This window comes from Triticum urartu, chromosome 4A (genome assembly GCF_056163025.1).
Source record: "Triticum urartu cultivar PI428250 chromosome 4A, HENAU_Tu73, whole genome shotgun sequence".
Taxonomy (NCBI): domain Eukaryota; kingdom Viridiplantae; phylum Streptophyta; class Magnoliopsida; order Poales; family Poaceae; genus Triticum; species Triticum urartu.
Window position 1 is genome coordinate 10137501 of NC_141876.1, and position 13539 is coordinate 10151039.

At 49.2% G+C, this 13539-nt stretch overlaps 2 protein-coding genes across 2 annotated transcripts; both read left to right on the forward strand.

Annotated features, from left to right (window-relative positions):
- The first annotated feature begins 389 nt into the window (after positions 1 to 389).
- On the forward strand, positions 390 to 2553 carry LOC125553372 (protein VAPYRIN-like). Its single transcript, XM_048717164.2, has one exon. It carries the CDS (start codon positions 704 to 706, stop codon positions 2360 to 2362), a length of 1659 nt encoding a protein of 552 aa, XP_048573121.1. The 5' UTR covers positions 390 to 703; the 3' UTR covers positions 2363 to 2553.
- Positions 2554 to 11036: 8483 nt separating this feature from the next.
- LOC125550188 (two pore potassium channel b-like) lies at positions 11037 to 12400 on the forward strand. Its single transcript, XM_048713124.2, has one exon. The coding sequence runs from the start codon at positions 11130 to 11132 to the stop codon at positions 12228 to 12230; it is 1101 nt and encodes a 366-aa protein (XP_048569081.2). The 5' UTR covers positions 11037 to 11129; the 3' UTR covers positions 12231 to 12400.
- The last annotated feature ends 1139 nt before the right edge of the window (positions 12401 to 13539 follow it).

Here is a 13539-nt window from a genome sequence, read left to right on the forward strand (position 1 = left end):
GCACTAGTAATGTAGAACGTACTGTTATTTCTTTTCAGGCATGCTGTAAGTTAGGACTGAGGCTAGTCTAAAACTACTACTGGTACTAAATAGTTGTCACAAAATGAAGGACGCAAATTATTCTAAATGCGACAGCAAATTTGATAGCTCATCTCACAGGAAATTTAACTGTTTTTGCTGTCAAACTGCCACATGCTACACAACAAATTTGAATGGAAATCTGATGATAATTTTCACCAGCCAATCACATCTGCTTTGTTCATATCATTAGTTTACGGATGGCCTAGAATGACGAGCGGCAGACGGCGACGGGCAAGGCAGCCGGGAAGTTTCCGCCGCTACGCTCCGGCCTCGGACCCTCCCCATCTCCATCTACATTGCCCCTACGGACCAAACTCCACCTTCGCCGTCATTAAACAATGGCGAATGGCGCATGCCCGCGGCCAAGGCGGCCAGCATATAGAACAAGTCCGCCTTGTTGTTTACACCGGCCATGTGGCACGCCAACACGCCGCGCCGGCCGTCCTTGGCTCCTACATAACGCCCCTCCACTGCTCTCACTCCCTTTGATGGCTTCTTACCCCACCACAACCTCCACCAACAACTCGCCATTGCTGCTGCACTAGCCTCCTGCTGCTAGCTAGAAGCTCTATCTACGCCAGCAAGCGAGGAGAGCACGTGAAGGGTAAGGGAAGGGGGCGAGATGGACCGGCTGGTGATCCCGGAGCCGACGAACGAGGTGGTGGTGCGGGTGGAGCCGGGGCGGCCGGCCAGGGGGGAGCTCACGCTGCGCAACGCCATGCACACCATGCCCGTCGCCTTCCGCCTGCAGCCGGCCGTCAGGGGCCGCTTCGCCGTGCGCCCGCACACCGGGATCCTGGCGCCGCTCGCCGCGGTCACCGTCGAGGTGCTCTACATGGCCTCCGAGGCGCCCGACGGGCCCGGCGGGGGAGGCAGCCGCGGGGAGGACGCCTTCCTGCTGCACAGCGTGGTGGCGCCCGGCGCCTCGGTCAGGGAGCCCGTGTCCGCGCTCGACTCCGTGAACCCTGAGTGGTTCTCCGCGAGGAAGAAGCAGGTGTTTGTCGACAGCGGCATCCGGGCGTCCTTCGTGGGCGCCGAGGTCGCGGCGCGCCTCGTCGCCACCGGGGCCGTGGAGGCGCTCAGGGAGGTGCTCGACCGCAGCGACCCCGCGTGGCGCGCCGCGGACGCCGCGGACGAGTCCGGGAGCACGCTGCTCGACCTCGCGGTCGGCCTCGGCCGCGCGGACATCGTGCAGGTGCTCCTCGAGTACGGCGCCGACGCCGACAAGCCCAGCCGCGGGAGGACACCCCTCGAGATCGCCGCGGCGTCCGGCGAGTGCCTCATCGCGGAGCTCCTCCTCGCCAATGGAGCCAAGCACGCCGGCTCCGACGCGCTCCACGTGGCCGCCGCGGCGGGACACGACGATGTCTTGAAGCTGCTTCTTGGAAAGCCTGCGTCTGCTTCTCCCGGCTCCTCTTCCTCCGCTTCCTTCTCCGGTTCCTTCACATCCATCGACGCGGCGGGGAGGGATGGCAAGACCCCACTGCGGCTGGCGGCGGAGGGTGGCCGGCGGGAAGCGGTGAAGGCGCTCCTCGCGGCAGGTGCAAGGGCCGACGCGAGGTGCGGCACGGACGGTGGCACCGCCCTCCACGCCGCGGCGAGGCGGGGCGACGAGGCCGTGGCCCGCCTGATCCTGGCGCACGGCGTGGCCGGCACGGCCTCGGTGCGCGACGCAAAAGGGAAGACGGCATACGAGACCGCGGCCGAGGAGGGCCACACCGGGCGGATCATGGACTTCCTGGGGCTCGGCGAGGCCATCCTGGCGGCCGCGCGCAAGGGCGAGGCCCGGGCCGTCCGTCGGGCCGCGGACGGCGGCGCGTCCGTGGAAGGGCGGGACGCGCACGGGTGGACGCCGCTAATGCGCGCCGCGTTCAAGGGGCGCGCCGACGCGGTTCGCGACCTCATCGAGCGGGGCGTCGACGTGGAGGCGTGCGACGCCGAGGGCTACACGGCGCTGCACTGCGCCGCCGAGGCGGGGCGCTCCGACGTGGTGGACATCCTCCTCAAAGCCGGGGCCAACGCCAGGGCAGCGACGGCGAAGGGAAGGTCGGCCGCGGCATCCGCAGCGGTGACGGGCAAGGCCAAGGTGGTGCGGCTGCTGGAGAAGGCTGGCGGGGTCGGGCGGAAGGGTGCCGGCGAGAAGGCGTCGCCGGCGGTGTCGAAGGGCGGGAGCATGGACAGGCGGCGGAGGGGGAGGAAGGGGAGCAGCGGCGCCATACGGTTCGGTGGCGGGAAGGAGGGGTTCGAAGCCGCCACGGTCACCGTCGGGTGGTCCCACTAGCGGTTGCTAAACTTTGGGGGTTTTGGTTGAAAAAAATGAAATGACCCCTCGAGAGAAAATGCATGGGAAGTTGTGATTAGTCGGGTGAGATGGTGATTTTTAATTTGTTTTCAAGGCAGCGATGTGTTTTTACCGTGGTGCTCTAGTGTAATGTATACACTTTGTATAAATGGAATTGTTCAAAGGTTTCATTGCTCTCGTGTTGCAATAAGATGATGCTTTTCTTTAGCTCTACTTTGGATCATGTTTTGAACTCTGGTTTATGCTAATGGAACAGCGAAGGGTTTTACCTCCCCAATTGCTTTTAGAAAAAAGCTGATGGCATCAGTTTTGGGGTTCAGGTTAAGAGGCTTGCACCGACGGTTTTATTTTCACCAGATTTGTGCTATTTTTAAACAACAATACTAACACAGAAAATGGAATCCCATGACTGGTCGAGCAGTGCCGGAGCTTGATGGAGAATGCCAGCAAGAAGGGAGGTCGGATAAACAGAGTTGAGGGGAGCAAGGAGACAATTTGTACGTACAACTTGGATAATATTTGATTTTCAAAATTGACAGTTTAGGAGATATGTAAGTGGATCTAGACCCCACGATCGATTTAGGTACTCAGGACGAACAATCAAGAAACTAATGTGATTGCTAACTGTCAAATCAGCGCTCCTGGCCCATATAATATCCCCCATTGAATTATCAAGCTAGTTGGTAACATTGTCAAGCTTGACATTACACATGTATCTAATTCCTTCCATTCTGGAATTTTGATTGTTCATAGGTTGAAATACGGTGTGATAGCATTCTTACCTAATTTTTTGGAGCTGATAAGATTCAACAATATGGACCCACTTTCTTTTAGATGCATTTGTAAGTGGATTACTAAAACTCTGGACCTTAGACTTGATCCGTATGCTGACAAGCTTTTTAGTATTTATGAAGTGTTTTTTAATCAAAAACATGAACATCATGGATGGTCTTTTGTCCTTGCATGAAAATTTGTACCACACACGCGTGAAAGAACAAGTTGAGACCATTTTGAAATTGGATTTTGAAAAAGCCTACGACAAAGTGAACTAGGATTTCCTCTTGAGTTGTCATAGAGCTAGATGTCTGTGTGACAAATGATGTGATTAGTTACCAGTGGTGGAGCGGCGGGGGTGGCAGCAGGGTGCGGCGGGGGCGTCCGTGGAGCAGCAGAGGTGGAGCAGCGGAGGTGGAGCGGTGGGGGGCGGCAGCAGGGTGCAGAAGACGTGGTGTGTCGTGCGCTCTGGGAAGAGTGGTCTCTTTTTAGCCGAGAGAAGGGCATTTTTTTTACATCAAAGCACTCTTTATTGCAAGGTGGTCACCATATTATCTTTTACGAGAGTTTGTTTCATTATATTTTTTTTTCATTTTGATTATAGGACTGGGCATCCCAATTATCAGCCTCTCTCGTGCAATGACAAGCGAATAAACACCCATCATGAGAATAACCCGCTTAGCATGGAAGATACTGACCCCGCCCTGTCTCTCCATGTGTAGTACGGGCACACAAAACAAATTCTTATTTGAATGTTTAGAGGTGGCACATGCAAATTTACTTGGAATGGTAGGGTAATACCACATTTTCTTGGACTGTCCTGCCTCTGCATCTAAGAAAATGGCACAATAATGACAAACAAAATGTGCCACCTCTCCATGAAACCTTCCATATAGGACAGCACAATGTCTTGATCAGAATTCTTGCATTTGCCATATTAACAAACCACCCTCCAACCAAACGGACAAGCAAATCAAAATGGCCTGTCGTTTACTTATGGCTCCTGACTAATTACCGGTTAATTACTCGGCACATTGCTAGCCTCACCGGCGTTTAGTTAAAAATAACAGTCGGTCCTTGTGGAAATTATGATGATCCGGTGCTGTAAATTGCTTTGGTTGCATCCTCCCTCATTGCTGCATTTACAAGGTAGGTGGATTTGCTTTTTTGCCCCTTCTTCAAGTGCCAGCCAAGAGCTTGGATTTTACAATGGGGAGGAAGAAGTCATGTTTATCTTGCCATCCTTCCTCTGATTTTAATTTTTGCTAGGTAAGTACAATGTTTTATGCTTGTCACCGTTTAGACACGTCACTTATCCTACTGGCATAGCAGCACATTGTCTGGCATTCCGTTTGCTAGTAAGTAGTAATGGTTTTTGCTCTTCCTTCTGAGTCTAATCAGGGGCCGGAGTTACTATACCGATGAATCGGTCCACACGTCATTTTCAGGTCAGTATCTTCCCTTCTGGAGAAAGTTATCTGATGGCTTAACCAATTGCAAAGGACTGGGTAAGCAGATAAGTTTGGTTTTGTCCATAAAGAGAACCATCCGAGTTTGGCCTCAATAGATTGAGCATTTGGGCGTTTGCAATGGGAATGGGCATCTCAAGTAAGATACCAAGAGCTTAATTTGTACGTTAGGAAGAATGATATATAGAACTAGCAGCCATCCATGACAAGTTTATTGTGTTCGGTGATAATAAACTTTATCACGCGATTCTCTTGCGAGGTTAAAGATTTCTCCTTAGCAGATAAGAACTCGGTACGTCATCAGTGTTATCAGCATCACATGATGCAGAGGCCGGGGCGTTCCTCCTTTTTTTTAAACAAACAAACAGACAAACTAGTGTTACCAGCATTCATGATCAAGTGCAAGTTGCAGTGCAGCCAATGCTTGCTGCATTTACTGCTTTGCTTAACCTTAACTAAACACATCATCATCGCGCAACTGCGTGTTTGCTGTTGTGCATACATATGCTAAATCAATCTCCGAGTGAACCTTTAAGAATGACAGCCAACATAACCCTCAAGTTCAACAACATGGCAAATTAAGAAGTAAGAAGAACTAAAGGACTGTCAATGACCGGTTAGTTAGACATGGGAAATGATGCCTAGCACATTGAGTAACAAACTGGTTATGCAAAACTAAACTATGCTTCACACCTCCTGATTAAGCAGCTGCACACCATCAACACTGACTGAATCAGTCAGTGATGTTGATTGAGATCACCAACCAAGCTGCCCTGACATTCAGACATATGGAGCCAGCACTAGACTTCCCTTCTTCTGCTGCTCATCTTTCGCTATCGCGATAGGTGACACTGTCATGTCCGTATATCCGTACTAGATGACCAGTGAGACGCATATACTCCTATATGACTCGGCCTCCATGGAGGCCGGATTTTTTGAAAAATTCAAAATTCACACTTTTCAGTTTCAAAAAAATCTTAAAAAAATCATACAAGTAAACAAGGATGTTATGAGTATGTATGTAAAATTTGAGGATGAAATACCCTAAAATGCGATCTGTGCAAAAAAGACAAATTCATGGACTTTGAGAATGAATAGTGCATCTACTAAAAAGCCTCAGATTTGTTCTTTTTGTGTAGCACTCATTTCAAAGTGTTTCGTCCTGAAAATTTACACACATATGCTTTATGTCTCTAAGTATGTGTGTATTTTTTTTCAAAAAAATTTGAAACGTGAAAATTTGAATTTTGATCAAGTCAAACTCAGGCTCCATGGAGCCCGAGCTCTAAAGAGCATTTTCGATGATATACGGCTTTCATTCAGCTGTGAACCACCTGGCTACTAATGGCAGCTTGGTACAAGCTAGCCGTACCAGGCCATGCCGATCAAGTCAAGTGAGCATCACAACTAAGTAGGGGAAAGGCTGATTACTCAATCAGCGCATGGATGTACACGTCGCTATTGTGTAATCTTCGATCACAATCATTGTAATGTCAGTTCATCAAGCTATAGTTGTGCGTGTGCTATAGAGCTCTTCTTGCTTTGCTAAGCTCGTATGTGTGCGTCCAGCTACCTTATTTGTGTCCTTGATTGGCTGCGTACCAGGTGCACTTCGAGTCAATCACTCACACTCCCTGCAATGCAACGCTGTTGTTTTTCTTCCAAATGGGTTGAAACGATTTTCACCGGTTTGGTCTACCCCTTAGCCATTAATGGTCGCCCAAATTTCATCAGAGTGTGAATACCACATTAATTTGGAGTGTCTGTTGCACATCTGCAGGTAAGTTGGAGGGAAACTCATGAGCATATTTTTTTATTAAAACACCTCTCATATACTATTAAGTAATTAAAATGACATTACAATTCCTAATAGCATTCGCCATGCAGGGCAGTAAACTATCACAATTCACACACAATACCCTCTGACCTATTATCAAAACTAAACTTCACGGTCTAATGTGCCACCCCATCAGCATGTATGGTCTTTCTCACACACAGACTCTTGTTTGTGCTTCCAAATGTAATGCATTCGTCTACCGACTATTGCACTAGAGCTTAGACAAGTAACAATGAACGCATGATTTTGTTGCCTAGGCGTGACATGCATGATAAAGTCCTTTGTTTAGTATGCTTGGTGGATATTCAAGTATCACGTCGCTTTTTCTCTCAGGAAGTAGCCTGCCATACAACAACTTGTGTTCAAATGTGATGTGTCAGAGTGTGAAATGTCTAGATTCGGTTGTGCACAACAAAGGTCAACGTACCCGATGTGATGTGTAAGTTAGTCTATTAGTCCTATTTAACTTAGGGCAACATTGTAAACGGGGATATTTTTGGTCCCTACAGTTTGAGAATATGAAAAACATCTGCACATCTTTTGTACTATTAAAAGGAAGTTTGTGCGTCGTCGTCATGGTTGATACATCATCCCTGCATATATATCTCCTTTCCTAAATAAAATGCACATCTCTTTCCTCAATGTTCTTCTCTAAAAAACATCTTCTTCCTAAATAATCTCCTTCGTAAATCGCAAACAAACCTCCTTCCCAAATCACAGACATGTAAAAACCAAAATCTCTTGAGCCGGATTAGAGACAAGATTTCCGATGAACTGGTCCGAGCATCCTTTTCAGATTAGTATTTTTCTTTGTCGAGGAAGTTATCTGATGGTTTAACCAATTGCAGACGACTGGGTAAGCAGATAATGATGTCTAGGTCCAGAAACCATCGGGATGTAGCTTTAGTTGACTGAGTATTTGGGCATTTGGGTGTTTGTTGCTTTGCTTGTACGTTCAGTTGGCTGTGTGTCTTAAGTAAGACAGAAAGAGTTCAGTTTGTACGTTCGGAAGGATGGTAAAGCTAGTAGCCATCCATGTGAAGCTCATTGTATAGTGGTAATAAACTTGATCACACGATTCCCTTGCGAGGCTAAAGATTTTGCCAACATTTTGATGAAGTGCATGTTGCTGTACAGACAATGCTTACTGCATTTCCATGTAAAATTCTATTCTACCTGCTTATCAATGAAAAACCAAGCAATTGCTGGATCCTTCAAAAAAACTGCTTGCTGCATTTGCTACTTTGCTTGAAATTAAAGTTAAACACATCATCATGCAACTGCTTGCTGTTCTACATATGCTCAATCTCCAAGTCAACCATTAAAAAGAAAACTCTCAAGTTCAATAACATGGCAAGTTAAGAAGTATGCCCTCTGTAAATTAATATAAGAGCATTTAGATTACTAAAATAGTGATCTAAACACTGTTATATTTGTTTACGGAGGGAGTAAGACCTGAAGGACTGTCAAGAGAAAGAGCAAGTTGTAAGTCAATGCGAATCAGGGTACTATCTTTAACGACTGACCAGTTAGACACGGCAATTGATGTTCAGCACATTCAGTAACCAACTGGTTATGCAAACTAAGCTATGCTTCATACCTCCTAATTAAGTAGCTGCGCACCATCAACACAGAATCAGTCAGTGACGTTGAGATCACCAAGTAAGCTGCCCTGACATCAAGACATATGGAGCTAGTCCGTCTTCCCCTGTCGCGATACGCTACTCCTATAGTCCAATATGATATGGCTTTCAGTTGTTAACCACATGGTGGATGCAGCTGCCTGCTTAATTCACTGCCAATGGCAGCATGGTACGAGCTAGCTCTACCAGGCCATGCTGAGCAAGTGAGCATCACAGCTAATAAGTACGGGAAAGGCTGCTTAAATCAATCTGCACCATGGATGTACATGTCTTTATTGTGTAATCTTCGATCCTAATCAGTGTAATGTCAGTTTAAGCTATAGTTGTGCATGCTCTTCTTCGGGGGCGGAGTCAGGATTTTAGTATGAGGGGGACGAAGAAAATAATGAGACAAAAAAAAAGTAGACACGTTGGTGTAAATCACAAGGTGTCCGTATGTCCGTGCAATGTCAGTATTCATGCTATGCATCTGTAAGAAGTCGAAAGATGTGGAGCCGGTTGCGCCACAAGACCCTAACTAGTTATATGCACATTCATCCCGTATTGCCCCCCTACATAAAGTCTTAATCTAACATTGACATCAAAGCAAAATAATATATGTTTGCAAATATAAAAATGATACATTCTATTAGATGGAAATTAGCCCTATGGTTTACCAACAACTTAAACAAAGTTAAACAAAAGACCTTTTACGGTGCATCAAATCAATTTGGACTGTTAATTTATGTGGCTTGAAGGGCCTAGATAAGACAATACTACAACAGATTTTCGGTAGTATATTGACTAGTTAGGGGTATTTTGGGTACTCTAATGTTTATCAATCACGCAAGCAGGTTTCTTCCCCGCCATGGCGCAGTCCACACCATCTAATACTTTTCGGTCGGCGACGCACGATGAAGACGATGAAACGAAGTTGACGATCTTGGTTCATGCTCCAAGCTGGCCTGCACCGAACGTACACAACGACCTAGAAAAGCTATGCTAGTAGACTCACCGCCGGCCAGCCGGATACACAAGCATGCACGTCACACGTATGCAAGTACGCAACAATCAGATCGCTGATTTCTCTTCTAACACACCTACGTAGAGCTTGTTGATGGCCACGGGCACGCATCATCTCCGGTGGTTTTCTTTATTGCCCCAACTCAGTTTGTGATTACAAGGCCGATGGTGGCGAGCAGAGCTCCATGAGCGGATCGAAGATGGGCACGCAATACAGTAGGCCTTCTCCGTTCGTCTTTCCAGCACATTTCTGCTCCTCCTTGGGGCGACAAGCTGCTTTGACAGGAGGCTCATCTCATAGCCTACCTGCGCTGGATCCGCACCTTGTGCCTCACCTGCGGGGCTGCTCCGGCAACCCGAAGGAACAGTGGCGACGAGGTCGCAGACGCACTCGCCCGTGCCTCCGTGCCGGATCGAATGGGTTAATTTAATTAATTAGATCATTAATTGTGATTATAGAACTAACAAAGAAGAAATCTATCTCTAAACAGAAATTACCAATATGTCCCAGAGGGAAAATTTGACCCATCCATACTGACCATTGGATCTACCAAAATACTACCCATCATAATGGGTAGTATGATGCACCGTAAAAAAGCTCTTAAACAAGGGCATAGCTTAGTATGCATTGCACCTTATTTTATGCAAGATTAGACTAGCTCGTACATTGACATCTGTAGAAGAGGAGAAGTACTGCAGGTTGTAATCACAAAACCACATCAAACAAAATGAAAAAGAAAGGCATCTGATGATTCCATTGTACATACTAGTATATTGCAGTCCATAGGAATTATATACTAGTAGGATATCATCCGTACAAAACACAATTGCCAGTATATACGGGCGTACCTTGAGAAGTATAGATGTGGGGATCGGCGGACTCTATGTCACAGCACGTCGGCATGATCAGCAGCCTGCTTAGCAGTTAGCACGAAGACATAATACATAGTGGTATAGTGCCTTAGGCAAGCACGGCGGCGGCGGCAGCAAGCAAGAATCAATTAGATCGATTCTAGCGCGATGTGCAGACGGTAGCTATAGATCCTGGCGGCGCCATGGTTTGCATACCTAGACTCTCCATGAAAGGTAACTTACAGACTTTGAGAACCCATGATGGCCTAATTGACCTTAACATGGGCTTGTTTAGTGGGCTTCGTTATACAGTCAGATTGGCATGCCGGGCGCTGGCCTAAACCAAACAGGCCCTAAGACACCTAAGTTCCACGACAACGTCCTTAAAAGGAAAAACAGCGTTGAGCGTGGCCGCTGCTGAGTCCTAGACGGACAAGGGTTTTCACGTGAAACCCTGACAGTCTGACACGGTGAGGAGAACCACAACGACGTCTTTAAAAGAAGAGCGGCACCCGCGGTGGTCACCTCCATCGACGCCAAGGCGCGGGGCTTTCATTCGGCATCTCAACCATGTCACCATGAGACACCTAGGACAATCGTGGCGAGCACATAACGTCAGATCCAGATCTGGGCAACACCACTGTGAACGCAGAGCGTATCAGGCACTTCGAGTCAAGCACTCACACTCCTTGCAATGAAACATTGTTGTCTTTTCTTTTGTTTTTCCAAAGGGATTGAAATGATTTTCACCGGTTTGGGCTACGCCTTAGCCACTAATGGTAGCCCAAATCTCAGCAGAGTGTGAATACCACATTTAGTACGTTTATTCAGCAGGCTAATATGACGACCTTTTTAAGTAATTTCGAATAACCTACGATGTTCTTTGTTGTGACATGATGTGTCATGATATTTGGTGAATATCTTGAAAGTTTTTTCAAAGAAAATGTCAAAGTGAACAAATGTTCTCTTGTTTTTACAGGTGGAGAGAGGCAGTAAACTCAAGGGCAACCAGGCAGCCACGCGGCATAACCCGCACCTGTAAACTACACCTGTACGGCGATACACTCCACACGTGGAGTCATCGAGAACAAGAAGAGGCTCGCATTTCTCCTCTGATCTGCACATATCTGCATCGCTAGCTGCTGCAACTCCATCGCCCATCGGCTAGAATGGTGGCCGGTGGTGTTCAACAACCGCTGCTATCCGGCGGCGACGGCAACGCGGCTGGTGCCATCCGACAGAAGCCGCCGGACGGGGTCAAGAGGTTTCGGCGCTGCCGGACGGCTCCTTCCGCCGACCCTGCTGCGTTGGAAGAGCCTCGCCCTCTTACTCCCCCCGGCAACGCCAGTCGGACCGAAAGCGCGGCCTCGCCGGCCAAGGAAGTGCTCGAGAGCGGCCGCCCGAGCTCGAGCTTCCGCCTGGTGGGCCTGCTCCTCTTCGCCTACGTCGTCGCCGGCACCACCGCCTTCTACCTCGCCATGGACCACATGTCCGGGCACCGCAGCGGCAGCCGCGTTATTGACGCGGTCTACTTCTGCGTGGTCACCATGACCACCGTCGGCTACGGCGACCTCGTCCCGTCCAGCGACACCGGCAAGCTGCTGGCCAGCGCCTTCGCCTTTGGAGGCGTCGCCGTTGTCGGAACCTCGCTCAGCAAGTCCGCCGACTACCTGGTCGAGAAGCAGGAGTCGCTCGTCTTCCGCGCGGTGCACGCCAACGGCAAGCACCCGGCGCGGGAGCTGCGCGCCATGGAGATGAACAAGACGTGGTACAAGCTGTACGCGGCCGCGGCGCTGCTGGCGGCGTCGGTGGCGTCGGGAACGCTGGTGCTGTGGAAAGGCGAAGGGATGCGACCCGTGGACGCCTTGTACTGCGTGTGCGCGACGGTGACCACGCTGGGGTACGGCGACCGGAGCTTCAGGTCGTCGGCCGGGCGCGCGTTCGCGGCGGTGTGGGTGACGGTGAGCACGGTGGTGGTGGCGCTCTTCTTCCTGTACGTGGCGGAGCTGTACGCGGAGCGGCGGCAGAGAGCGCTCGCGCGCTGGGTGCTGACGCGGCGGACGACGAACACCGACCTGGAGGCGGCGGACCTGGACGGTGACCGGCGCGTCGGGGCGGCGGAGTTCGTGCTGTACAAGCTCAAGGAGCTCGGGAAGATCAGCCAGGAGGAGATCTCGGAGTTCATGGAGGAGTTCGACATGCTCGACGCCGACCACAACGGCACGCTGTCGCCCTCTGACCTCGCCGTTGCGCAGCCCACCACCGCTTGATTTGTTGGACCATTTCCTTAGCATTTAGTATTGGTTTTTGGGGAGCCGACAAAGAGGTCATTGTCGAAGAATCCAAGTAAGTGGTGGAAAATGGTGTGTATTTTCAGGTGTATAAACGTGCGGAGTACACATTTTCTATCATTGAGGCTTCCAACATTTTTGCTACTCAAGTTGCAAATGGTCGTGTAGGAGCTATTGATGGTTGAATAAAGTCCTAAATTCCCCCGCAAAAAAATACTTCCAGTCGTAAATTTATCAGCCAGATAGCCAATAAACGGGGAGAAAAACCAGAGTACGCTTGTCTAGAAGAATACAGAATAGCTTCATGTTTAAAGAAAAAAAAAGTTCAGATCGCTAAAGGGCACCAGATGTTCTGGCGTAAGGTATTGCAACCAGAACAGCTTCTTCATTAAGCTCCCATCTTCTGCTCGGAAGAACTCCGCTGCATCAGCAACACTGCACGGTAGATCCGCAAACACTCCTGGAGAACTTCAAATTCGGGTCAGTAAGAGGTACCTTTTCTTCACAAACTTGCTCTGCATAATAAAGGCCTTACCCGCCGCGATTTTCCTGGCTTCCTGGATCTCCTGGAGGGCACCCTGGGCTTCAACCCGGGCCTCTTGCGCGCTTTGGCGGGCCTTAGCAAGTTCGGACTCTTGGTCCGAAATCTTGCGCTCCAAGAACTCGCATTTCTTTGCGGCGTCCTGGAGCTCCTGCCGGACTTCCCCGACCCTTGCCTCGTGCTTTTCATGGACGGTTTGTTCCTTCGCCACTCTTTCTTGGGCCTCGGCCAACGACTTCTCGAGGGTCTCCACCTCGATCGCAGCTTCTACGAAATATCATGATAGTATGATCAAACATACTCAATTCATATCTTTTTACATCGGAATAGATCATTGCATACCTTGTTGTCCTTCAGTTGTTTCTTCATACGGCCGAGCTCTTCTTTGGCCTGCTCCAAACACTGCTTCAGTTTAGAGACTTCGGCAGAATGAGAGGTCGTAGCCAGCATCGACGTCTGCTTATTCATATAGACATATATTGGTTAGTCTCGTGCGAAAATTATTTGATCATCTGTCTGACTTCTCTTTTCGAGCCCCGGACAGTGTCTCAGGGGCTATTGTCTATACTATGATATTATCTTTTTGCATAAATTACGTCGCATACTTCAAAGCCTGTCAAAAGGCTGGTGCAGGCTTCGGCCAGTCCGCTCTTAGCGGACCGAACCCTCTCTTAGCGGCCATGAGGGTACGGTGTTCTTCAACAATGGAAGCACTTTGCAGTGCTTCCAGTAAGGTATCCGACGCCT